Source organism: Mus caroli, unplaced genomic scaffold, assembly GCF_978045245.1.
Source record: "Mus caroli unplaced genomic scaffold, Mus_caroli_1 scaffold_6, whole genome shotgun sequence".
Classification (NCBI taxonomy): domain Eukaryota; kingdom Metazoa; phylum Chordata; class Mammalia; order Rodentia; family Muridae; genus Mus; species Mus caroli.
The window spans coordinates 22,609,502-22,636,118 of NW_028227261.1; the positions used below are offsets into that span (position 1 = coordinate 22,609,502).

A 26,617-nucleotide genomic window follows, 5' to 3' on the forward strand; every position below is an offset into this window, starting at 1 on the left:
CAGCCCCAATTTTCAGGCTATGGTCTCAGCTTGGCAACCACCAGCTCCAGGGAGCCATGGAAGGCATGGCAGCTCTCTTTGCTAGCCAGAAGGACCTCATCTCCAAATGACCGATTTGCAGTTCTGTCTTCTCTGCTTCAAGTGTTCCAGCAAGCAGATCCCAGTGGGGGTGAGGGGTGGTGCTTCCTCACAGGGGCTCTCTAGAGGGGTCCCTATCCCCCAAAACCCCCTTACTCTGGGAAGGTCTTCACTCAACAGGGGTTCCCATCCCAGGGAGGACTCCGCTGAGAACATGGTGGCTGTCCCTCCCCAAATCTGCATCCAGGTGACAGATAGGACCATGCAGTAGCTTCTGCCTCTGTGCGATGAACATAGTCAACCAAGGACGAGAGGATTAGTGTAATCTTGAAGGCCCACCTGATATTCTGGGGCCTTAGCCCAGCCAGGAAGGTGGCCTTCCAGGGTCTCTGTAACCACCTTGAAGGAGCTGGGTGGTAGACTCCTCAGCACTGGGGTATCTCCCCACACAGCCAGCTCAACCACATCCAGTGTCCTCTCTCCTGCCCAAGAGTAGGAGATCCCACCCTCCTTCACAACTCCTGAAGCCTGACGCTGGTCCTTCAAGGCATCTGTTATATTATTGTAACAAACACAGATCCCGTTTGACAGTTAAATAGTACCCAAGATGGACAGTTGACCTGTACAAGCAAGTTGTGCATTAAAAAAACAAAACAAAACAAAAAAAACAAAAACAACAAACCAAACATACAAGCAGCCTATAGTGCAAAGCAGGCCCACTTCAGGAAGACCAGCTCACTGCAGGGAGTATACCTCAGGGTAACAATGTCACAAAGGATCCACACCCACCCACACAATTACAGTAACATTGTATCAACCCCCTCCCAGGTTCCTTGTGCTTTCTGTCTAGTCTGTGCTTTCAAGTAGCACTTTAAAGTAGCCTTGCAAATAAGGACCTTTCATTTTTGTGTTTTTTCTCCTCTCCTTTTTCTTGTCTTTTTTTTTTTTTTTTTAATTAGCCCCGGCTGCCTGGGCTCACTGTAGGACTCAGGACAAGACTCAGACTTCACTGTTAATCAGGGATGAGAAAGAGGTGATGGGGGAGGGGTGGCTTTCTATTTCCACCGACCAGCATTTGGGTATGAGGGAGGCTAGTTGTCTGGGGTGGCTTACTCAGTGCTAGGCACTGAGATCCTGAAAGTACCTTTCTTGGTGATCTGGGACGGGTCTGTACCATGGACCAGTAGCGAAGCAGGTAGGAGGGCAATGGGGTCGTAGCTGCTTCCTGAGAAGAGGTGAGAAGGCCCCCTCTGGGTGCAGGGAGCTGGAAGGTTACCTCAGCTACTTCCAAGAGCTAGAGTTTTTTTTTCCTCCGGTAAGGGTGGGACAAGAGACACTGTAACGGGAGGTATCTGCTCAGGATTGTCAGGACCCCCTGACCTACCAGAGTGTGTATGTGGGTGGCTGTTACAGGTGCAGGCAATGGGGAAGGCCAAGCACAAGGCAGAGGCCATCACTAAGGGGCTCACTCAGTTTGAAAAACCAGCTGTGGGCCAGCCAGCTCTGGTAAGAGCTTTTTAACCAATCCCACTGACTGAAGAGGACATCTGATCTCCGCTTGGACACTGCTCTACCATCGCACACCTCACCAGAGACTCCACAGGGCCTCCTGGAGGTCTTGTCCCCTTCTGTGAAGAATGTGAGGTCAGGACCCTGGTGGCGGGGGTCCTGATGACATCACACTAGCAGGGGGTGGGCTCTCATATACACAGACTGCCCCCCCCATTCGAGGTTTTAGATGCTTTTGGTTCAAAGTTGTCTGCTTCTAGGGACAAACAAGTTGGGAGCGGGACTGTGGCCTGGGAGGCAAGGCCCAGAGCACAGCTTGGCTGGACCTAGTGCACAGGGCTAACCACCCTATCGATCCCCATGGTTAGACTTTCTGCCAGGACCTGTCTGCCCCCTGAGAACCCAGTAGGCAATTCAGGTTGGAGTATGCTGGACAGTGTGAGGCCTTCCTTACTTTAGGGACCTGCCACCCAGGATGAGTCTACTCTGGGGCCTGGTGTTTTCAGGTAAGTTAGGACTGATCAGGGGCTGCTGGCCTGGGACCAGGGGGAAGTCAAGTTGGGGACGTGTGTGTGTGTGTGTGTGTGTGTGTGTGTGTGTGTGTGTGTGTGTGTAAGAGAGACGTGGCTCCTCTCTCTCTCTCCAGGGGAGTGAAACCTTCCCAGGGGTTCGAGTTTCCCTTTGGCTTGATGGGCATGGATGGTCCCCAGGGCAGTGTGTGTGTGTGTGTGTGTGTGAGTGTGAGTGTGAGTGTGAGAGAGAGAGAGAGTCCAGACATCTCTGAGCCTGAGCTTCTCTCCCCATCACAGGCAGGGGTAGCCTCTGATTCCAGAATTAATCCTGGGCATGGCTGGAGACAACAGAGGTGGGTTTGGGATGCGCAGCGAGAGAGGACATTGATTTGGGTTGGAGCAGTGTCCTGTGGGAGGTCCCCACATCCTCTGCTCAAACTTGTGGCTGGACAGAGCTCTGGGAGCCACTGCCAGCTCTGGCCCCTGGGACCAGGCCAAAGTCTGTTTCTTCTTGTAGCCTCGGGCTGGAGGGAAGGATTCGGTTGGCCCGAGAGTCTCCAGGGTGCTTAGTAGGGCCGCCACACGGCCTCGTCCATGCGGCCCGGCGTGCTCAGGGCCGTGGGCGAGTTGCTGTGGCTGCCGTCGGCTTCCACGCCATCAGCCTGGCCCAGGCTGGGGTTCATGAGGTTGCCTGCTGACACCGAAGCGCCGCTGGGGCAGGAGGTTAGCATGCGGGTGGGCGAGCGCTCACCACCTCCCGCGGCTGCCATGGAGAACTGGTAGGAGCCGGAGGAGGCGCCGTAAAAGAGGTGGTAGGGCGCCGGGTTGGCCTGAAAGGGCCCGCTCTGGCTCTGCGGGGCCCCGGGGTAGGGCGGAGGGAGGTAGGTATGGTGGAAGCGGCTGCTGGCCGGCATGCCCGCCACGCTCAGGCTGCCCAGGCTGGTGCCCGATGGTGTGGCGCTGTAGGGGAAGGCGGCAGACATGGCTCCCGGGTAGTGCATCCTGGGGTCCGGGAAGCGGCTCTCTGTGAGGCTCTGCAGCGTAGGGAAGGAGCGGTCAAACTGGCGGGGGTCGGAGAAGGGGTTCAGGTCTGAGGAGCCTAGGGACACACAGCAAAAAGGGGGGTGTCAGTCAAGTGCACAGACCAAGACCACTGTGGGTTTTCTCATACTGTGCGGTGACTTTCCTGGGGATCTCTTCCTCAGGCTGGGCTGTGCAGGGCTGTGCCCTGTGCAGAGGGCTTTTGCTGCAGATCTGGTGGGAACTCTGGGTCAAAATGGAGGGGACAGCCCTCCCTCCTCCTGTGTGTCTTTCCCAGCCTGCTAGGACAGACACCAGAAAGGGCTCCCACCTCATTCTGAAGAGCTGGCAAGATCAAGGGTGTGAATAGAGTCCCCAGGGGCCCCGTGAGACTGGGAGTCCTAGCTTCGGAAGAGGGAAAAACAGGCAGAGAAACAGAAAGGCTGATTCTCCACTCAGGCAGAGAAAGTTCCAGAGTGCTTCGGAAGGCCTCTCTGTTTACTGCTGAGGCCAGTGTCTGTGTGTGTGTGTGTGTGTGTGTGTGTGCAGGTAGGTAGGTAGGTAGGTTGGTGTCTTAGCTGTGGGGGGATCTGCTGGTCCACACCCCCACTTCTTGAGCCTATATCCCTCAAGGCTGCCCTGCATGTTGGTCACACAACTACACTCATGACACCTTCATCTACCTCCGTTGCAAAATTAAACACCTAGTTGGAGGCACTTGGGGTCCCAACCACACAGCAACATCAGGGGTCTGGAATTCTCAGCGGACTCCAAGATAGAGAGTGCCAATCTGCACACCTACTTTTGTAATCATGGGCAAAGCTAATCCCATTGGTGGGAAAACAGTGCCCCAAGCAAGGGAGCGGCATGAAGGTCACAGAACACCCTGTCCTGGGTCCCAACACTGGCCCCATAGCTACTGCCTCTTTGGGGAGGCAGCTGGACTCTCCCAGTGGCTTCTGGAGCCATGGCTTTGACTCTCACTCCCAGGTGTCCCCCCTTGTCAAGTCACTTAACCTCTCCACACCAATTTCCCAAGGACCTAGATCAAATTGAGTAAACTCAAAACACAGATGACAGAGTCAGGCCCAGAGTCTGCAGTGTTCCATTTGTCTTGCTGCCTCATCTTTTGCTGCCACATCCCTTGCTCTGGGTCCCCAGAAGTGGCTGCCCATGTGAATGCTGGGATTGGGGACCCCTGATCACAAAAGCAGGTGTGCTGATTGGCACCCCCTATCTTGGAGCCCCCTTGAGAATTCCAGACCCCTGGTGGTCAGGATCCCCAAGTGCCTCCAGCCAGTGTTTAGTTTTGCAACAGAGGCAAATGAAGGTGTTATAACATGAAACCTCGATCTAGGGCTCTCCTGGTACCCTGGCAGCAATGTCAGGGCATAGTCCCGAGTGTGGCCCAGAGCCTCGGCCTGTCAGCCTCGGCTGCTTCATGCATGGAAGGCCAGGGGAGGCCCTAGTCCTGGGCTAGCAGGGTTGGTACTACTCTGGGTGGGCCTCTGGCCATGATCAAGATGTGCCTGAGGAATCAGAGCTCAGGCCTCCTACTTCCTGGGTTCTGCCCAGGGTGTCAGGGACCCTCAGGTAACTGGTACTCCTTGGGTCTCTGGGATATGCGTCAGTGCCTCTGGGCCTGGCTGTGGGTCACTATGAAGGGTTGCCCTTGGTGCCAGGTGAGGAGAACAGACAAGGGGCAGGCCACTGGAGCATTCTGAAATAAAAACTGGTGACTCCTTGGCTGGTGAGTGTGTCTTGAGGCCTGGGAGGGGGAGATGCCTGATGCCCATCTCCTGCAGAGAGGATGCTGCAAGATGAGAGGATGCTGGATAAAGATGCCTGCTGGCAGGGGACCCTGCTCTCCAAGCAGATCAAACAAGACTTAGGAGGGGACAGTGGGACTCTGGTCCTGCAGCGGAGAGCCTGGGCCATGTGGAGCTGCCAGTGTCCCCTCCTGACTCTGTCCTCATTGTCCCAGCTTCCCCTCCAGAGTGGTAGGGACATACATGCCCCAGGTGTCCCCTTGGACCCTCAGCAGCTTCCTCAGACTCCTGTGCCCATGCTCAGCTTCACAGCCCCAGGAAATCTGAGCTGTCGGGGCCACTGTCAGGCAGCCAAGCTAGCAGCTCAAGGAAATGTTTATTTTCTCCAAATTGCCCTGACTGCTGCATACAGCTGAATGAGCCCTTTGAGCTGTGAGAAGCCCCCATTGTGGGTGTCTGCAGCAGGGTGGGGTGGGGGACCCTGGGTCTTGGCATTGCCTGTAGTGTCCAAAGCTAGGGGTCAAGGCCGTTAACAGGCACTGAGAGAAGTGGTGGGGCATCCTGAGGGGAGGGCCAGGGAGTGTGACTCTTCATGCATGAGTCTGCCAAAGCCACTCTGTGACAGGAGCCTCTTCACTTTGTGGATGAGAAAACACAGGCTCAGAGAAGTTAGATGACCTGCCTAAGATCACACAGCCAGTGCAAAGCAGGGTTGAAAGCATGGCTGAGGGTATGCTAGGGTATCCAGGACCCTCTCCTAAACACCAAGGGCCAATTGGAGCTACCATTTGGCTGAGGAATCCCATGTCAGGGTTCAGTAAGAGAAGGACTGGCCATCCATGCCATACTAGCTAGGTGAGGACCAGGGCTATGTGGAAGCTCATTCTAGCTCCTGGGAGCACACAGTCCAAAGACCACACTCTCACTGTGACAGAGCCAACATGCATTTTTCTCTCATGAGAACCAATGGACAGAAACCTGCTGGCCTCTGGGGTGTCCCTGGCTTACACCCCATCCCTTCTAGGCCAGGCTCTGTAGGTGCTGGCCTGAGGGGGTGACGTAGGGACAAACTTCTGGTCAGAGCTGAGCATGAGAGAGATGCTGAACACTTATCTAAAGGGCCTGGGGCTCAAACGCCAAATCTCCAACTCACAAGCCCATGGGTTCAGGCATGCTGGGGTCAGGGCCTATCCTTACCTTGGGCTAGCTTCCTGGCACATGGAGAGATGGTGGCACTATGCCTCTGACACTGTGTCATGCACAGAACACATGGATAATAATTTTCCCAGCAGTGCCTGACCCCCACGGAATGACCAGTGTGGAGAAGGGCAGACGGTAGGTGACAGAGGTACCAGCATGTAGCCCACTCTGATCTTAATGTTCAGATCACTCTCAGGCCCACCTAAGGACAAGCCAGGGAGACACTAGACTCAGCCACCAGAAAGCCCCGGCCTGCTTCAGCCTCTACTGTGCCACATGTGCCACAGTGGCCCTGAGCCAGCACTGGTGATCAGAAGGGACAGGTACCACACTGGGCAGCAGCTAGCCCTCAGGCCTCTGTGGTTTGGCTTCTGCCCCTGACTGACCTGAGCCAGCTACATTTAGCCTCCTCCTGTCTCTGGCTCCTAACAGAAGTATGAGGCCGGCCATAGGGCTGGCCAGGCACCTGCCCCATGTGGGGCCAACGGGAGATTTGCTTGCAGCCCAGCTTCCTCATCTGTGCAACTGGGCAGCTGCTGACCCCAGGGCTCTCTGTTTGTGTCGCTCTAGATGGGGAGACTGAGCTAGGCAGCACTGCCATCCTTTATCACAGCTTCTGGTGTGACTAACACCCAGCCGTGGGAAGAGATAGCCTCACCCTATCTCTCCTCACTGTGAGAGAGCTGAGGTAGTAGGGCTGTGTGTACAGTGGGGACACAGTTGCCATGGCTCTATGGACACCGCAGGATTGCCCTCGCGTCCCTGTGGACTAATGAACTTCAGAGGGAGGGATGGCCACATCTGTTCCCACTCATCCCGGGGTCAGGCACTGTGCATGAGTCAGTGAACATTTGCTGAGGGAGTGGGCAAAGGCCTGGTGCAGAGAAGCCCTCGGGAGACCTGCGAGTGTAGACTGCAGACTGCCCCAGCTGTCCACCGATAAACAGTGGGGGAGCTATCTTCCCCAGGGACTTGGCCTGGGATAGATGGACTGCATCCTGGATCCTTATCCACCGCCCTGCTTGCTCCCCAAGGGTCTTTGCTCCTCCGTACCTTGGATTGGGGTCTGGGCTTGGCTGCTGAAGTGGCTCGTGGTGCTGAGAGAGCCACGGGGGCTGGGTGTGCTTGGTGTTACACGCATGCGCAGGTCTCCAAAGCGGTCGGGGAAGGCCTTGGTCTGGTCTTCTATCTTCTGCCGGTGCCCTGTGGAGCATGGGGAGTTCATCAGCCACTATAATGCCTTGTCCTACTAGGAAGTTCTTCCTGGAGTCTAGCTTAGGTCTCTGTGGAACTCTGATTTTCTAAACAGAACAGGGATCGTGGCTATGTGCCACTTCAGGCTGCCTGATCTCTCCTCAGAAGAATGGTCATTCTTAACATCACACTCAGAGCTCTGATTGGACCGGCACGTTGTGATGTTAAGCTCTGAACTACCTCCCCAGCGTGGTCTGACAGGTAAGAATACTGAGGCAGCAGGCCTAGAAGAATGTCTCGGGCAGTCAGGTTGCCAAGGAGTCGGGAGAAGTCCCCAGGGGCGGCATGCAGATCTCCACACTCCATGGATCCCACAATTCATGCACCCCTGTGAGGACGTGAGGCTGTGGGAGGGAGCTCTGGTTACCTGGCCCTGACCAACCTAGCTACCCCCAAGCTTGTCTTCCCTTGAGGCCTTAGGAAGGAGGGTAGAGGTGTGGTATTAGGGGGCATACAGGCTCTGGTCCCTGCCCAGACACAGCGCACACAGGAGTCCCAGGCTGGCTGTGCACCTACTGAGGGTGGAGGACACCTGGACGAGGACACCTGGAGTGTCACTAAGTGTCACGGGCACTCCCAGTCACCCATCTTTCACTTCTCAAACAACACACCGAGATTCTAAACTAGAACTGAGCCCTGGCTGCAGAGACCCCTTGTCAGTGAGGCCCTGTGCCCATCGGCTTTCAAGTTTCTCCTCTCAGCCTCTTTTTGAGTTCATGTGAATGAAAACCACAGAGGGAGACCACATTCATGGAACTTTCTAGAGAGGGTGTGTATGACTGTGCCACTTTCTCCTGGAGTGACAATCCCGGAAGCTCAGTGTCCTTGCCTATGAGGTGGGGACAATGACCAGCCTCTCAGAAATGCCCTTGCTGCCACCCTGGCTCACGAGTATGACACAAAGAGCAACATTATTGGATGTCCCTTGAGCCTGCCTGTCACATTTCCTAGGGGTGTAGCTGCCTCTCGATCCTCTCCTCAATAGACAGCAATCTGAGTGCCTCCTTCTGGGTCCATATGAGCTCACACCTCCTGTCTGGCATCTCTGCCCAATGCCCAAACCCTAGCTCAGGACTGCCTCAGAAACTGAGCAGGAGGTCCCAGAAGGCAAAGTTCAGCAGGTGGCCAATAGCTAGGGAGCCCTGCTGTCCTCTCACGAGGCACCAGCCAAGTCCAGTGGTTTTCTTGGCAGCAGCTGTCACCACTCCAAGGCTAGAAAGTGAAGGGGAAGGTGTGGCCTGGGGGCACCTGTCACTGGCTGCAGACTCTAAGGCTTGCCTTCTCCAACCTCCCAGCAAAAAGTCTGCGATAAGACAGGCAAGATGGCTAGGGGCTGGGCAGAAGGAGGAGCTTGTGGCTCACTGAGGACGCCTGGCTAGGGTCATGACGATCTCATGTTGTCTCTGGCTCAGTGGAAATGCCAAAGGGCAGCTCTGAGGCTACTGGAGATGCCAGGGACCATGAAGTCCAAGGCATCTCAACAGGCAGGAAGCCTACCGGATGGACAGAGGCTGAGGGCTTAGCAGTCAGCTTGGGTGCAAGGAACTGGGTGTCTCAGTCAACCACAAGCTCTAAGGCAGCCAATGGGGCCATGCTGCTGGTGCAAAACCTCAGGCCTGTTGCCATTGTCCTCGCCTGATGAGCAAAGTCCCCTGGCTCTGAGTCACAGTATACTGTGTTTGCAGTGGTTCCTATGGCCAGCAGGAGGGTAGGCGCGGGGTGACTGCGGGCTCAAGGGTGGGCCCCAACAGATATAACCTGGAGCTCACTCATCACACATCTACCGTGAGCTACAAGCACCACCCCTAACACACTGACTGCAGGGGAGGCAGAGGACACACCAGGACACTGAGGCCAGGGTGGTGACTAGGAAGCCGGCCCAGATCCCTAACTCCAGGGACCCAGTGTCTTGCCCATTACTCCCCTCCCCCCCACCCCGTGGCGAAGGGCACGCTCCCTGGAAGAGAGGACACTGCCAGGAATGCTTCCTGTGCCTGTGCAGTACCGAAGCCATTGCCAGGGAGGGGCAGAGGGGAGTCTGCTGACCCCACATGGCCAGGGCGCCAGAGAGTCTCAGAGCCACGAGGCTGAGGCTCTCATGCTGGGAGCAGAACTGAACGGAAGCAAGAATGCCTGGCCGGTGCCCGGGTGCCCCGGGGAGGCGGTGGGCCGCAGAAAAAGCCTTTCATTCTTTTCCCACAGCGAGAGCATGGAGCTGCCTGGCTCCCTCACCCACGCGTGTCTTGCCCTTCTGTGCTTCCTGCCTCAGTGGTAGTCCTCCCCCTAACCCCCACAACCTGTTCACCTATGTCCCCTTCCTTGGAGAGTCACTGACTTAAAAAAAAATCACAAGAAGTTTGCATTGGTCCAACTGGCTTCCAGCCCCCAGTGGAAAGAGAGGAGGCAGCTTCGGCCTCCTGCTGCACCCGGCCTGGCGAGAACCGACACGCCCCCATTGTACAGGTGGAAACACTGAGGCTGGGAAGAGCCACTGCTGGGCTGACAGCTGATATAGGACAACTGGCCACCGCTTTCCCTGGAGCCCATCTCAGGGAGGGGCCTGGTTGTGAGACTCAAGGCATGAGCATCATGGCGTTGGGACCCAGCCCAGAGTGCTCTCTGCACGCAGTGGGAGGGGCATGAGCAGAGGAACAGGACTGGGTGTCTTAGTTACTCTCTATTGCTGAGATCAAGCACTGGGACCAAAAAGTAAAGGGAAGGAAAGAGTTGTAAACTCCCAGGTCACACACACTCCACCTGACTGGCTTGAGGAGGAGCAAGCCTGTCAGCAGCAGTTTCTCCACAGCCTCTGCCTTGTGCTCCTGCCCTGACTTCCCTCAGTGATGGGTGTGGCCCAAGAGCTGTAAAATAAGTCTGCCCCCTCCCCCAAGTTGCTTGTGGTCATGGTGTTTTATCAAAGCAACAGAAACCCTAACTAGGACACAGGGTCTCAGCAGACCCCAGAAGGGTTCTGCCTTGCTTTGAAACTCAGGGCTGAGTCCCAAGCACACAACCACTGCAGGCTAACTGGCTTTCCTCTGGGCCTCAGTTTCCCTGTCTGTCAAGTGTTATTTGTAATCCCTCCCCTGGTCTGGTCAAAATAGAGTCCTCCTGGGGAGAAGGATGCCCAGGGGGAAAGGCTTCAAGCTGGGAGTCTGATCACAGCGAATGCCTGGGACCCTGCCCCTGCCTGTGGGAGGCAGATCTCAGCCAGCACACTCCAGTGGCCCCGGACCCATTGAAGACAGCCATCATGCAGTGGTAGCCTTGTTTCGGATTCCCACTAGGCTTCCGCTGTTTCTTCTATAAAATGGGGATTAAAAAGCTTAATGCCGCCTCCCTTCTCCCAAAGGGTGGAGTCAGACTTAAGCAGTACACAGCCCTGCAGGCTCTGAACTTCCCGGGAGGTGACAACCCTGCTCTGACCCGCCTCCCACTCCTGGGTCAACAGCTTCCATTGAGCAGAGCTAAGCCATTAGTGAACCCCACAGGCAGGTGACACGGGTCCAAGGCTCTAGACTGGGAGATTTCCCAGGGATACATAAATAATCCAGTTGGGACTTCATTACTGCTCCCAAGCAGGCTAACATGGGTCCCTCCACCTGCCAGACTTCCTGGTGTCTCATGAGCCAAGCAAGCCTCTGCCAGGGTTAGTTCCTGTCTGCGGCAGGTGGGGCAGGAGGAGGCTGGGATCCCTGTGCCGGGTGGACCACACATATAACCTTAAGGCCACAACCCTCCAAAAAGCTCCCTTTCCCCTCTCAGCCGCCCCGCCCCCTGCAAGTCTCACAGCCGGAAAGAGAGGGAGCAAGGCGGAGGTCACAAGGTGATCCTAAAACCTGGAGTGAGCCGCCTAGGCTACAGAACGCCTCCGACAGAGGAGAGCTGGGCTCTGGCTGGCAAGAGGCCAGCTCCATGTCTGGCCTCAAAGAGGCAGGAGGTAGGATGCAGAGAGAAAGAGAGAGAGAGAGAGAGAGAGAGAGAGAGAGAGAGAGAGAGAGAGAGAGAGAGAGAGAGGCACAGTCGGGTAGGGCCCTGAGAACAAGGTGAGTCCCCAGCCATCAGACCCTGGGCTGGTCCAGAGTTTCCCAGCAGCCTCCCTGCAGCCTGCAACCCACACACACAGCAGCCACTGTGCGCTTGCTGCCGTGGCTTGCTCTGCGGCCTGTGGGGAGATTTACACCGGACTCGGATCAGCCGCTCGGATGGCAGGCGGGTGCCGGGCCTGGGGTGGTCTGCTGTGAATTGGCCCCCTGTGAGCAGATGAAAACCAGTGGTGGCTGGGCAGGGAAGCTGGCTGGCAGAGGGCCAGTGGCAGGGAGGTAGCAGGCTCCCGCCCAGGGCTGCAACTGGGGCTTCCAGGCCTGGGCCTGATTAGGGGAGTTGGGAGGTCTGAGGTTAACCCTTTCCCTTCTATTGGGCGGGCTCTCTCAGATCTGCCAGGCTTTCCTTGGGTGCTCCCAGGCTCTTGGGGGGACTGACGACCAGGAGTGGCTGTCTCTCTGGAACCCAAGCATCCTGTTCTCAGCTTCCCCACACCTGGAGGCCAGGATGGCACCGCCCTTCACTTGTCTCCAAGGCCCAGGTATAGCACTGGGCCATTTTCTCTGCCCATACCAGGTCCCAAGAGGTCACACTGCTATGCGCCCCCCCCCTTTCAGGACTGAACCTCAACCAGGAAGCCTTCCCACCCTGCCCACCCTTTGCCTACTATGGCTTCCTCTTAGCTTTGTTGAAGCGAACAAATGATTTACTCAGCTCAGTCCTGACTTACTTAAGTAAGAAATATCAGCTAAACGTTCCTGTGGGCATCCCTGGGGCCAGGTGCAAGTAGCAGACAGGCAAAAGAGAATGCTGGTGTGGTGGAGCATGCGGACCAGCACAGAGGCATAACTCTGGCATGGTGGCCGCTGTGCAAAGGCCCTGAGGCAGGAATGTTCCTGGCAGAAGCCAGCAGCTGGAGAGAGGAAGAGGGTGCAAGAGAGGAAGAGGCCACCACCAGATTCGGCACTGTAAAACCTGTTTCCTCCTTTCTCCTGTGGAATGTGAGACCCAGGAGAGTGGGACCAGCAGGTGGCGGGTAGTGCTGGAGGTATGGCAGCCAGTGCCTGGGAAAATATTTGTGGAAATTGCTTTGTGCGCATTTAGAGAAAGAGATGCTTCAGGCCATCCCTTCAGCCTCCAGAAGCGCATGGAAGCTGGGTCCCACACTTTTGGTAGCAGCACCTGCTGTGCCTGGAGAGTGGGGTTAGCTGCCCCTAGCTGTGGCCACTGCTGCTGTGCCCAGCTCCTGAACCACCTCCCATCCCAGTGCTGGATTCAGCTCAGCAACCTGCGTTTGAACCAGTCCCCATTAACTGGAAGGGATCCATCAGAGACCGAGGCCACACAGGGAGGAAGCCACTATATCAGCCTCAGCCCGAGCTGGCCACCTGGCTGCATACTGGGCACAGTCTGCAGGGCACTAGAGGGGACCGACCTGGCCACAGAAGCCACAGCTGGGTCTCAGGGATGCAGGACTGTCACTCCCAGACTCTGGACCAGCCCTAGCCACCCACAGAGGCTCTGACCTCACAGGGGTTGGCAAGTGGAGGAAGGGGAAACTGCAGAAACCTGAGAGCCGTGTGTGTGTGTGTGTGTGTGTGTGTGTGTGTGTGTGTGTGACACTTCCTGTATGATAGTGGTAAGTCAGGACTCTTATGATCCCCCTAAGTCCCAGACCGAAACACTGCATGAGGCTATGCATACTGGGTTTCTCAGTGCTGCCGCTGCCTGTGGGGGTCCCCACCTGTACGTAGGGAAACTGAGTCCAGCAAAGAAGAATACTAAGCAGATCGGGTCTAGAGAATAGGAACTCGAGGCCTGATTTCTGGGTCAGTTAGGCCATAGGCAGAAGTTAGCATGTCCCAAGGATGGGATAACCTGGAGTAACATGGAAAATAGCCCTTCTCTTCTGCTCTGTTCCAAAAATGAGCTAGTAAGAAGGCCCAGAGAGGGATACTAAGTGTCTTAGGCCACACAGCAATCCCAGTGTCTGACCCCATCTATCTCTTTCTGTTCTGTCTCCCTCCCAGCTGGCTTATTCCTTAAAGGGCCAGCTGATCTATGGTGGGTTGGGGAACCAAGAGAAGGTGTGCAGAGGACTCCCTGAGCAGGCTGACCCACATCCTCACCCACAGGCCTCAAGAAGCACAGGGCTAACAGATGTACACAGGATATTCTTGGGACCCGCAGGCATTGCCTGGCCACTTAGAACCTCTCTATGCTGCACAGACCCACTGTGGGCCAGGATCAGATCAGGCCCCTTCACAGAGAAGGCACTCAGTGCCTGTCTCCTGGCCATACGGTCGCTGAGGCCCTGGCTGAGATGACTGCACATCAGTCACAAGTTGCCTTGTACAGATGCATCTGTTGCCTGTGCACAGCAGTAGCCTAGGCAACAGTAGCCTAGGCAATTACTTGTGCAAACCCATTTTTCAGACAAGAAATATGAGGCTGAAAGTGATCAGCCCAAGACCTACAGTTCAGAGCATGGGAGGTGACCGTGAGGCAATGTGACTTCCCCAAGTCCATTGTCCATCTCTGCCTCCGACACCCCCCCCCGCCCCGAAAAGAACTACCTGCTGGAGCACTAAGTGAGGGGCGAAGCCTGACTCTTGGCTGGAATGGCTCTCACTAATGTGGACCTGGCGAGCCACGCTCCTTTGAGTTTCCTGGGTACCAGAAAGGGGTCTCAGGCCCTGCCCTCCTGTCCCAAGCCCTGGCAGCCTGAGACAGGAGCATATCCCCCACAAATACTGGTCCATCACCTCTTAGAACAGGGAAACCTTTTGGCTCAGCCATCATGAAAAGCTTCTTTAGTACATGTGCAAATTCTACCCCCTGCTGCAGACACTGAGGGACAGGGAATTGCCAAATGCAGGTGATGCTCAGTGTACACTCACAGCATCCCTGTTCTCAGCTGCAGGGATCCCGTAGCCAGTGTGCCTGGGCTCTGAAGATGCAGGGCTTTCAGGAGGGGATGTGGTTTCATGGCACCCTCGGTAGCTGTTCCCTTACATCCTTCATCACTGCAGAGGCAGCTGGGGTGCAGAGCAGACTGGCCTAAGCCTCATCCCAAATGCTGCCCGCCATGGTGCCCTTCCTCTTTCCTGCTGTCCCTAGAGAGTCTGGGCCATCTTGGTCTCCTTGCTGACCCTTCAGAGCCTGAGGCTGAGCCCAGACGGCTGAAGTTTAGCACGGAGACCCTCTGAGTGCTTGGAAGGAGACACAGAGCTACAGGTACAGCCCCCTAGTGCCCTTCTCCCCTGGACCCTTTGCCCTGACTAGGGCTCAGTAGCACTTACGTCGGGGCTCCCGGGGTCCATCCACAGTGACCTTGATGGCTCGGTGGTAGGTAGCCACTTGGGTAGGGTTGGTGAACACGGTGATTGTGAGCGTAAAACTCTTCCCTGGGGAAATCAAGGCAGGAATTGGTGAAAGGTGCATGCACAGTCCCCCGGCCTCCCTCCTGGGCCCAGCCGCCAGTAGTCCCACGCCTGCGATTACAGAGCGAGAGTGTAGTTCAAGCTGTTGGGCTTGGCATTCAAGGCCACAGGAGGTGTGGCCCTAGCTGTCCTCCGACTACACAGGGCCCTTTTGGCTTTCTTCCTTCATTCTATGAGACTATATTTTTGTGATCATCTACTTAGGGACTCATATGATTTTGTGGTAAAGATGGGTGTGTGCTTTTTCCTGAGAGCAATTAGTGATCTTTACAGGGAAAAAAAAATTGAGAACACAAAACATATTTAAAAAGAAGAAGTGCCGGGCTTGGTGGTGCACGCCTTTAATCCCAGCACTTGGGAGGCAGAGGCAGACAGATTTCTGAGTTCGAGGCCAGCCTGGTCTACAAAGTGAGTTCAGGAAAGCCAGGGCTATACAGAGAAACCCTGTCTTGAACCCCATCCCCAAAAAGAAGAAGAAGAAGAAGAAGAAGAAGAAGAAGAAGAAGAAGAAGAAGAAGAAGAAGAAGAAGAAGAAGAAGTCCCACCCACAGTTCCACTGGCTGAGACGGCCACCATCATTTGGAGCTTCTCTTCCACTCCTCCGGGTGGAACAGTTTTTACACAGTTGTCATGGTGATAACATCCATAGCTTTTCATTTTTTAATTTGTTGGGTTTTGAGACAGGATCTCTCAATGTAACCCTGGCTGTTTTGGAACTCAGTGTAAAAACCAGGCTGGCCTTGAACTTGCTGAGATCCACCTGTCTCTGCCTCCCAAATACTAGCACCTGTCTTGTTTGTTTATTTATTTATTTTTATTTTTATTTTATTTATTTATTTATTTTGCCTGTATGCATGTATGTATGTATGTATGTGCACCATGCATGTGATCTGGCACCCTCAAAGACCAGACCAGGACATCAGATCCCCTGGAACTGTACTTAGTGACTGTTGTGAGCCACCGATGTGTGTGCTGGGAATCAAACCCAGCTCCCTTGGAGAGGAGCCAGTACTCTAACCACTGAGGCCCCCGTCTTGTTTTCTTTCCTCCTGGCATTACAAGCTCTCCAAATTCTTCAATTTTTAATGGCTACTAAGTATTCCCTTGGCTGAAGTCTCAGCTTTGATTGGTCCACCCCCTTATGTCACGTTAAGTTCTTGCTGTTGTGTGCAGCCCTCACTGTAGAGGGCCGATCTGGGAGCTGTAGACACAACTGTTATTTCCAGAACCCTGTTCTATTTTTAGATAGATGTTTGGCTTCAATGTCTCCATTCAAAATTCCTCAGAGGGGAAAATCTTTTAAAATAATACGGTTTTGGTTGTTGTTTTTTTTTTCTCTTTACCATTTAAAATATGACCTTCCATGTGTCAAAATCTCTTTCTACATCTCTTCTCTGTAGACTTCCTCCCAGAGAGTTACAGGAGGTATTGAGCGAGGGTGTCACCTCAGAGGCCCGGGATGAGTTTGTGGTGGCCGATCTTGACTCTCTTGGGACACGTACCTCATCATGAGTGACGTGAGGTCACACGTCACCCAAATGCCACTGGCTTCTGTCTATCACAACGGAAGATCTTCAATTCCTCTTGATTTTGTTTGCCTTTCTTGTATTAGTGAGACTGAAACTGTCTCTGGTGACTATCCATCACCAGAATCCAACACACATCACTGTCTCCTCTTCTTGAGACTTTCCCGTTGGGGCTTTAGGACCTTTGACAAATGCTGCATCTGAAGCTTTTTCCGCAGCTATGGGCTGTGGCCCATAGACGATGTGGCCACCATAGTCTGATTTCTAACTTCACCCCTTTCTCACGATCCATTTTCTCTCTGTCTCTTTGTCTCTCTGTCTCTGCCTCTGTCTCTCTCTCTCTCTCTGTCCTCCCCTCCTTCCTCCCTCTTTCTCTTTCTTCTACTGTCCATGTTAGAGACCTCCCCAGGCAGGAAGTAGATGAAGGTGTGCTTTCAAAGTACTCTACCTTGAAGGCCAAAGGTTTAGGGACGTCCGTCAAAGGGCAAGTCTGCTCTTTCTACCATCTTAGTCATTTTATCACGCTGTACACTGTCTGTGTCCAGGGCTTCATCTCTCTGCCTGTTTCCCCAATGTCTAAGCCAGCGCCATTACCATTTAAGACGAGCCTGGGTGGGTGGGGTGGGGACAAGAAGGGACTCCACAGATACCCAAGCTCCATTCCCCACGTCCAGCTTTGCCTCTGTGGACTGACTCTCAACCCAAGTGAGTGGCTTGGGAACTCCCCCTGGGCACTCCAAGCCCAGGCATTTGTGCCTCTCTGGAGTGGCCCCCAGAGATGCCCAGGAGGCTACTGGAGACAGGTCATGTTAATGGTGCCCTAAGAAGAGGGCCAGTTTTCACAGTCCTGCTCTCCAAGAGGACACAGGCAATCTTATTGTTCTCTTTGCTCAAGGGAAAATTCTAGCTCAGGAAACAGGAGACGCCTGAGCATGGCTGAGGCAGCCAGGCCAGCCAGCCAGCTGAGCCTCCAAACTCAAGAGCTTCTGGGAGAGTACAGAGCACCCTGGGAAATAGACCCAGCACTGGAAGAAGGTCCCTGAGGTGGCCAGCAGAGCCCAGGACACAAATATTAAGGCATCTATCCTTGGAGGTTTGAGTTAGGAAAGCCAGACTGGCCCCACCCCCAGGCCCAGGGACTATTTGCTTGATTTCTGGAATAAGAACTGCAGACAGTCTGGGGAGACACAGGGCAGGTGGCCTCAGACTCCTTTCTACTCCCCTTGGGGACACTCTTCTCTCTGCCTTCTCATTTTGAGGTCATTTCTCTCCTAGACTCCTCCTCCCAACCAATGGGGGCACGAAGGGGAAGTTGGAGTGGCTGTCTGACCTCATTGCTTCTAGGGCCACAATGATGGGGGTGGGTGGGGTGGGGTAGGCTGATACCTGGAGCCTTAGCTGCCAGGACTCCAGACTGAGGGCTAGGTCTGTACTGGAGAGTCCTTTTTCAGACTTAGTCCTTTTCAATGAGGACTTCCCCTAGCTACTTTATTTAAAGGTGACATTTTAGAGGCCAGGGGGTGGGGGTTGACTTCAGTGTTAGAAGGTTTGTCTAGAATGCTTCATGTCCTGGGTTCCATCCCCAGGGCCAAAACCCTCAAACAGAGTGGAGATTTTCAATTTGGCCTCTGTGGTTGGCCCTTCTTAGTATAGAGCTGGCCAGGGATCTGGGACAGGAAAATCTGCAATAGTATTGTCCCCAACCCTTAACTGGAAGAGCCTCTCTCAAGCCAGAGTGCAAGCCACAAGCCACAGAAGTCTAATGAGCAGTGCCTGTGACCTTGTCACCAACAAGCTACGCAGACATTTACAGATCACATGACAGTCCTTAGAGATTTCTCTGAATAGTCTCAGTGCTCCTCATAAACTCAACGTTATGGTCATCACCAGAACCACTGTTAGAGCTTACTGTGGAATCTGTTACACAGACCACCAGAATACCATGATCCCCCTCCCCAGTGTCTAAATGTAGCTGTTCCCCTCTCCAGCTCCATGTGCTTCCTGCCCCTGGACCTGTGTAAAGTTTCTTTGCAAAGTTCGCTTCAGAATCTGCCTGCTGGCTCACTTTCTCTCTCTTAGGTGCTAAGTTCACAGGGGCCAGAGTGTCACCCTATCTCCACCCTACCTTACCCCCAGTCCCCAGGATGCTACCCCGTGTATGATAGAGACTGAATTAACTATTTTAAATGCACCAACTTTCCAGATGCAAAGACTGAGGCTCACAGAGGAGCTGTGGTTGCCCAGCTCCCATAGGATCCAGGCAGGACCCAGAATCACACATGCAACTCACCATCTGCCCCAGGGAACAGACCACATGCCACTCCTGAGGTCACCAGCAGCTCCTTGCCTTCTCAACCAACCACAGAGCTGGAAAGGGAGTCAGGTTTGGGGCCAAGAGCAAGAGACCTTGAGAAAGATGGGTGGAGCAAGCTGTCCCCAGTTTCCTTGGTGGTGCTCAGTGAGAGCATCTCTCTGATGCAGGAAACTACGAGGAAGATGCAGGAGGTGGCTGGCTGGGCAAGAGCCTAGCAACCATGCTATGGTGCCAGGCCACAAGGCCATGAGTTGCAATCAAGAAACTATGTGGGCTCTGGTTGCTGGCGGCTTGGGTGGGGGATGGGGATAGGGTTAGGGGAGGAGGGGGAGGGGGCCGGTAGGAAGGCTGTCCTGATCAGGTGTGTGAAACACGTGTACCCTGCAACCCTGACCAATCAGCAGTCTCAAGTGGGTCAGGAAGTATGACTGACAAGCCCCGCCCACAGGGAGCTGTCTGGACTCCTGGGGCCTCCCCTCAGCTCCGTAACCTCCCGGCTTCAGCAAGACACGTTTATCCCTCCCCTAGTGATGCCATCAGCCCTCACCTACAGCTCTCTCCCCGGAGGCCTCTCTCCACACACCTCTGCAGCTTCTCAGCCAAGGTACTCAGTGATTCACTCCTCTGTGCCTAGGCCAGTGGTTACTTTGTCTCCTAGATGACAAGCTGGGGATTCGCCATGGTGAAGAGTCTGGAGAACACCAGCCCTCGGGTGGATGCGTGCTCACTAAAGTTCATGCACAGGTGGACAGGTGCGCGCGCGCGCATGTGCGTGTGTGCCTGTGTGTGTGTGTGTGCGTGCACGTGTGTGCGTGTGCGTGTGTGTGTGTAAGCACACACAAGCCCAGCACTGCCTAGGGCCACAAAGAATTAAATTATCCTAGGAGGGAAAAATGTACTTAAAAACAAACAAACAAACACTCAGTTTTACTTAAACGAAAGCAAAATAGTGGATTCTTTTTCAAAAGATGGTTTTGCTTCCATCTGGGGGAGGGGGGACAGATGCAGATGTGACTCAGTGGTATAGACCATTTGTCCTACAGGAATCAGAGCCAGGCTTTGATACTTAGCTCTGCAAAAAAGCCAAAACAGAACACCTCCCCCCCCACCCCCCAGAAAAAAAAACCAAAAACCCTGTTCACTACTCTGTAAAGAATTTGCCCATCTCCAGCAAACCCTGGCACAGGCTGACGCTTGGTCACGTTCTCATTTTGAGCCCTGTCATTCTGTGTTGGGGGGGGGGTTCTGTGAAGAGTGAGCTGCCCCACTGCCTGCGTTGAAGAGGCAGGGTCTCACTGGGTCATTTACATATTCAAATCTGCATCCGCAATAAATGGCTTTTCTTTGGCACTACTACGAAAGACAGAGCTCTAGGGATTGCTGGTAGAAGGTGGCCATGGCCCCTGAAGGAAGCTGAGGTGCAGATTTGGAGACATGAAGGGCAGGGAGGGGTGCAGAGGCTGGCTGGGGGCCTGGCTGGCTCGTACTCCTTTCTGCTCACACCTGCAGTATTGTGAGAGTAACGGGGGGGGGGGCGGTGCTGGTGCATGTCTTTCCTTTTTGAAAAGTGTTCTGGGATTCAGACAGAAATCAGGATTAAAAAAAAAAAAAAGCCAAAATTCTTGGGTTCTTTAGCTGGCCCTAAAGCGGCCCTCGTTCTCAGTGTCAGTCAGAGGCAGGCTCTCAGACAGGAATTTCCCAAGCGTTGGGACAGGCATGGCAGAAGTGTGGCACCATGCACTCTGGACAACGGCACTACCCTCCTCACATCAGCACCCATGCCTCTCCCACTCAACAGTGCACACCTTCTGGGTTTCCCCCGCCCCCGGCCAAACCACACTGCAATCAGAGACTCAGTGAGTGTTAGTGCTCAAAGAGACCTCAAAGGCTCTCCCAGTGCCAACCATTTAAAGTACAAAAGCTCTACCCTGTACCTGGACCTCAGTATCTGGAAACTCACACATTTATACTGGTGTCTTTAATTCACCCCAGGTCTCATTTAAAATGTGTGATTATCCCCCCCCCCCCATCTCACAGATAAAAATATGGAGGCACAAAGAGGCTAAATTAGTTTTCTAACACCATCCAGCAAGTCCCTAGCTGGCTTGGAACTCAGGCCAAGGTCAACCGCCCTAGCTCAGACTGGAAAACCAGGAGCCAAGGGCTCTGCCCAGAGTTCTGTGGGCATAGGCTTCCTTCTCCCTCCCAGGACCAAATGATCCAAAAGCATGCAGTTCAGTGATACCTTAGAAACATCTCTCTTTGAGGGGCCTTGGATCTGGGCGGTACAATTCACTAAGAGATGTCAGTGGGTTAGGTGTGGTAGCACACACCTGCGATCCTAGCACTGAGGCAGAGCCAATACTAAAAATCTGGGGTTAATCTTGGCTACATAACAAGTTCCAGGCCAGCCTGTACTATACCTGGTGTGAGACTGCCTCAAAATAAATAAAGCAAAAATACTTCTTAGTAGCAGAGAGGCCACAGTAAGTTAGAGAATCATCACCATCACCGTCCTTTTCTTTCCCTGCTACCTCCCAAGAGAGGGAGCAGTGTGGAGGAAGAAGAGAGTCCTGAGTGCCTAATGCCTCGTGGGGTTCGCTATCCACCGACTTCCCTAGAGACCGACATGCTATAATGTGCCCCCGCCCCCGCCCTCATCACCTGGACCCTACACCCGTGGCACTCCACTCAGGGCCAGACCTTCAATTAAGTTGCAAAGGGCTCAGAGATTGGGGATGACAAAGGGGGCTTGGGGACTAATTAGAAGCGGCAACGAAAGCTTAATTCATAAAAGCAAACATTTTCCACCCATCAACCTGCAACCAGTTAAGGGCTACGTTTGAAAGAAATCTGTGCGTGGGGAAGGGAGCCAACAGGAACAGGAAATGTTCGAAAGAATGTAAACTATTTCAGTTTCATAAAAAGCAACAAGCAAACAGTTATTACATGCAAATAACGCCCTGGTTTTAATTAATGCTGAAAAGTCAAAAATATGTTTGACATTTGTATGTATATACTGAACGGCTGCAGCGCACAAAATGGTGCCCAGATGCCCGGTGGGGAGCTGGCTGGCAGCTCGCAGGGAACTCCAACCTTGAGAAGGTCTTGTTTATTGGTGTTGAAAAGTACCATTTTGCCCCAGCAATAGCAGCCAGAAGCCGGCTCACTTCCTAACCCTGGAGGGCTCCCAGAGCTTGGGAAGGTGATTGCTCAGCCACTGCTCAGCAGGCTAGTCTGATCTCCCTATCCCCAGGGCATGGGAACAGGGAGGGCTCTTCCACCCCAGAGTTACTTGATGACGGGTTTTGGGTCCCAGCAACCTCCCACTCAACAGCCCCTGGCGGCAGCCACTGTGGCGTCTGGTCCTGCTTTCTTGCTACTACCGGGGTGGATCAGGCTGGCACGTCAGCCAGCGTGAGCCTGGCCAGAGGCTGAGATGGCGCAGCCTTCAAACTTTTCATTCCAACATCCCATCACCCCACTCAGAATTCTCTATTTGAAAGTACCTGAAGAAGCCTCCAGCTCTGCGGAGACTATGCCCCTGGGAGACCACAGAGGACCCCCGGGGAGAGAGGCTGGGATGCCTCGGCCCCAACTGAAAGACATCTATCTATATACCCTGCTTGAGCTGTGCGCGCAGGAACCTCCCACAGCATCTTTTCTGAGATCACAGATGCTAATGGGGAAAGAAGGGCAGCACCGGAGACTTCAGAAGTTGCTAAACCCTGCGAGAACCTGCGAGAAAACTCTCCTTTACTCGAAAGAGATCACAGACACATCCACATAAAAGGGTGGCGCTGCCTACCGGGCCTGCAGATTTGAGACCCATTAGCTTTCCTCAATTCTCATCCCCACCTTTGCCATCCCAGAGTTCCCCCTGCTCACCTCGCCCACTGCGGCCCACGAATCGAAGGTCGTTGAACCTGGCCACTTGGTTCTTCATGACAGCGGAAGCGTTGCGCAGCTCTGCGGAGTAGTTCTCATCATTGCCGGCCATCACGGTCACCACCGTTCCGTCGGGCACATCCCCCAGGGCCACCACCTGAGGAAACGGGCAGGAGAGAGGATGGCTTAGAAAAGCCAAAAGGAGGGGCTCACGCAGCTGCCCGCCCAGGTCCCACGCTCGCTGAGGAGTTCTGAGAGTCAGGGTGAAAGAGGCTTAGCCTTGTGTGGATCCGTTCCCAATACAGCCAAAGCCAAGTAATGAGCTCTCTAGCCTCCAGACTCAAATCCTGGGTCCAGTGGTTGATGGAAGCTCCAAGAAAACATCCATTTTTATTAAATTAAGTCTAGGCCAGAGCTATCAATCAACAAGGTCACAGGTAAGGGTGGGGCGGCAAAGGAGACTACACTGCTCTCAGCCAAAGAATCAGCAACCTTAATAACCGGGCTACTCCTTGCAGTCAATTAAGGCACTGGCCCTTTGGGGTATGGAATTTGGCCCCCGCAGTGTGACCAAGGCCCAGTTAAATGGCCTCAGCAGAGCCCTGGATTCGTTATGCAGAGAAAATGCAAAATGCAAAACAAACTGCTTTTTTGCAAGTTGATCCAGAAAACCCCGGGTAAGAGGACAGGGTGGTTTCGATCACTGAGCATGTACCTGCTGGGAACTGTTGGATGGGTGGGTGGAGATGCCCCTTAAATGTCATCTCTTCCCCCACTCCTTCCCACCCAAGGCGCATCAAGAGGCAGATGCCTTTTGAACCAGACTTTAAACAGAGTCACAGCCATTTAAACGTGGCTGCCGTGTGCAGGGACTGGGGATCCAGATGGTAAAGATTTCAAGGAGAAAATGTTTGGGGTCTGATTAAAAAGGCCAGATTTCCTGTCAACATCCTGTCTTCTTTTAATTTCAAAGATTCCTTTTAAGCTCCAAGTGACAGTAAAACCTCCGATCTGACGATTACAGTCACACGGCCCTCCTCCCCTCCTCCCCCTCCTCTCCCTCCTCCCCGGGAGATTTCCCCCAATGGTATTTTAAGATGTCACCCGGGAGACCTCAAAGAGTCACCAGCCTTCCCCCCCCCACCCCTTTCCAATTTGAAGTCTTAATGGGAGTGAGGAGGGCCTCAGCTGCCAGCAGCCAGCGTTTCCAGCCACCTCGGGCATCACTACCTCCCAGCCGCTGGCCCTTCCTACTCTGTCCTTTCTCACGGCAGCTGCGAGAGGTTTAGGGGAAAACCAAGGCGTTTTCGTTTCATCTGGCTGCCCCCCTTACGAGAGAGAGAGAGAGAGAGAGAGAGAGAGAGAGAGAGAGAGAGAGAGAGAGAGAGAGAGAGAGAGAGAAGAGACAGAGAGAAGGGGGAGACAGAGAGAGACAGAGACAGAGAGAAGGGGGAGGGAGAGAGAGAGAGAGAGAGAGAGAGAGAGAGAGAGAGAGAGAGAGAGAGAGAGAGAGAGAGGAAAAAGAAAGAAGAAAATGAAACATTTGCCTATCTCTGGTATCGTTGAAAAATAAATTCTCTGAACGACTCTGGGGCTACCAGGATGAAGGCACTCCCCAAGTCTCTGCCTATCTGCAGACTTACCCTTTAGGACCGGCCTACGGTTGCCTTGTGCAACACTTCAGCCGCTGAGGTTGAGAGTGTGGGAAGGAAGTGTTTCTGCTGCAGAGCAGGAGGCGCGGTGCTAGGCCAGGCCCTCCTCGCCCTCTGTGCCCCACACCTCCCGGGTCCTCGCCCAGCTCCGGCGGTCCTCATCCCAGTTACGGGTTAGACTGTGCCAAAGAATCTGGGAGCCCCAGTCCTCCGGTTTCCACGCCACTATACTCTGCAGGGCCCCGTGAAGGCCAGGTGGAACGGGGTATGGCTCCTCCAGGCTGTCTGTGCCACCGAGAAGGAGCGCCCCAAGTGTCCGTGTCCTCCGGCAGAGAGGCCGCGGTGTACCGTTCCCAACGCGGGGTCCGGGGACTCTTGGAATGGGAGCGGCGGAAGAACTCCCCACGCCCAGTTCTCCTGGACGTCCTCCTGGTACCTTCCCTGACTGATGTCTCCATATTTCTCTCTGGACCCGGGCTCGGGCAGCGGGGACACCCAGGTTCCTCTCATATTCTGTCGGGCCTGGGCTCCTGCAGCGTGGGTGACCAGGCACCCCTGTGTCCTGCTAGCCGGGTGACCCCCTTTTCTTCCACCACGGTACCTCCCATGTTCTCTGGGCTCTGGGCTCTTATTGCGGATCGCTTGGAGTCCAGCGAGGGTTCCTTCCGGGAGTGGCATCCTGCAGTAGGGGCGCCCGGGTACCCCGGTGTCTTGCCAGCTGGGTGACATCCCCTTTCATGTCCTACTTCTAGGTGCTCCCCAAGTCCTCCCCGGTCTGGGCTCCTGTAAATGGGGGCGCCCAGGTTCCCCGGTGTCCTCCCGGCTCGGGCCCCTGCACTCACCTTGAAGGCGACCGGCAGCGTCTTGTTGCAGCGCCAGTGCGAGGGCAGCACGGAGCAGAGGAAGTTGGGGCTGTCGGTGCGCACGAGCTCTCCCGCGTGGTCGGCCAGCACGTCCACCATCGAGCGCACTTCGGGCCGGGTGCGGCCGCCGGGGCCCGCGGCCGCCTGCGCGCTTAGCGCGCCGCTGTTCTCGCCCATCTTGCCGCCGCCGCCGCCGCCGCCGCAGGGGAAGGCCGTGGAGGGGGGAGTGAAGCGGCGGCTGGTGCTCGGGTCTACGGGAATACGCATGCCGCGGCCGTCAGGGCGCGGGCGGCCGCAGTCGCGGGAAGCGGGAGGCGGGAAGGCGGCGGCTCGGGGCCCGGCCAGCGTGGGGGGGGGGAGGGGCGGCGCCGGGGGAGGGGGTGCGCCCCGACGGTCGGCCGCGCGCCCGCTAGTCCCGCATCCGGCGCGCGCGGCCGCCCCACGGACTCGGCGGCCGCGGCCCCAGCCGGGATCCTAGAGAATCAAGTGGCGGCGCCGCGGCCGCCCGCGCGGGGTTAGTACCCCGGGCCTCGGGGCGGGGCCGTGCGAGCGACGCGGGGCGCAGCCAATCGCAGCCCCCAGGCTCGGGGTTCGCCGTGGAGGACCGGGTGGCTCGGGCCCGCGCGAGCCAAGCAGGGGCCAGGCTCCGCCCCAGAGGGTCTAGACACCCGCGTCCCGGTAGCCGCGCGGGGAGCCGCGGTCCCCCGGAGTCAGGAGCGGCCGCTGCGACCTGGGCAGACATCGGGTTTCCAGCCTCCTGGCTGCGGCTCGCTTCCCCTCCCTCGAGTCGCAGCCTGGCTGCTTCAGCTCTGGCCACCGCAGCCCGGAACCTGCACCCTCAGCTGGTTGCCGCGGTGACACCCAAGACGGTTTTCTCATTCCCTCCACTCCACAAACGATTTTGACCCTAGAGCTTCCACCCCACGAGGGAGTCCACAGTTCTGCGCGGCCTTGGCTCTCATCTCTGTGGCCTCTGTGTTAACCTTCGAGGCAGACAGAATGGGGGTTGCCACAGGGACCAGCAGTGGGGTGGGGACAACCACACGGCTCCTGTCCACTCAAAACTAATTTCAGGATCGCGCAGGCCTCGTGGAGTTGTCCTCTGTCTTGGCAGCTCATGGGTCTTTGAAAACTACAACGGGGCCTACAACAGTGTGCTTTTTTGGAACATCCCATGCTACACCATACACATGCAACCACCGTCCGTGTAGTGGAAGTGGATGCGGGTCTGTGGCAGAAAGAAAGCTGTCGGTGGCTTAGCGCTCAGTCAGACTGCTTTCTCCCCACGGATGGAAAGGGGTCCTCCTAGGGCCGGGCCATAGTCTTCTTGGCCCTAGAGCGCTGAGTCAACAGAGCTGTTAGGTGCTCTGTGGGAAATCGGCCCTGGGGTCTCCGCGTTCCTCATGCTCCGTGGCCCAGCACCTCCTGGACTTCACTAACAACAGCTCTTCCCTGTCCCGTCTCCTAAGGCTAGCATGGGTGCACAGACACACAACTAGAGAGTCCACGGTCACCGAGGGCTGCGCTCTCTCCAACCCCGTGCAC

The 26,617-nt window shown here is 55.2% G+C and overlaps 1 protein-coding gene across 1 annotated transcript; it reads right to left on the bottom strand.

The window, feature by feature from the left end:
- Positions 1-693: 693 nt before the first annotated feature.
- Positions 694-25,339, bottom strand: Runx3 (RUNX family transcription factor 3). The gene is made up of 5 exons (XM_021160579.3): positions 25,052-25,339; positions 22,558-22,714; positions 14,689-14,793; positions 7,142-7,291; positions 694-3,198 (listed from the first exon to the last, which is right to left on the bottom strand). Exons 1-5 carry the CDS (start codon positions 25,337-25,339, stop codon positions 2,666-2,668), a joined length of 1,233 nt encoding a protein of 410 aa, XP_021016238.1. The 3' UTR covers positions 694-2,665.
- Positions 25,340-26,617: the final 1,278 nt, after the last annotated feature.

Bases quoted from the DNA above. Each gene is read 5' to 3' on its own strand.
- Runx3 (XM_021160579.3), bottom strand. From the start codon at position 25,339: ATGCGTATTCCCGTAGACCCGAGCACCAGCCGCCGCTTCACTCCCCCC. The intron at 14,794-22,557 runs GTGAGCAGGGGG...TGATTTCCCCAG, and splicing joins CGTGGGCCGCAGTGGGCGAG to GGAAGAGTTTTACGCTCACA. The intron at 7,292-14,688 runs GTAAGTGCTACT...CATGCTCCACAG, and splicing joins TGGACCCCGGGAGCCCCGAC to GGCACCGGCAGAAGATAGAA.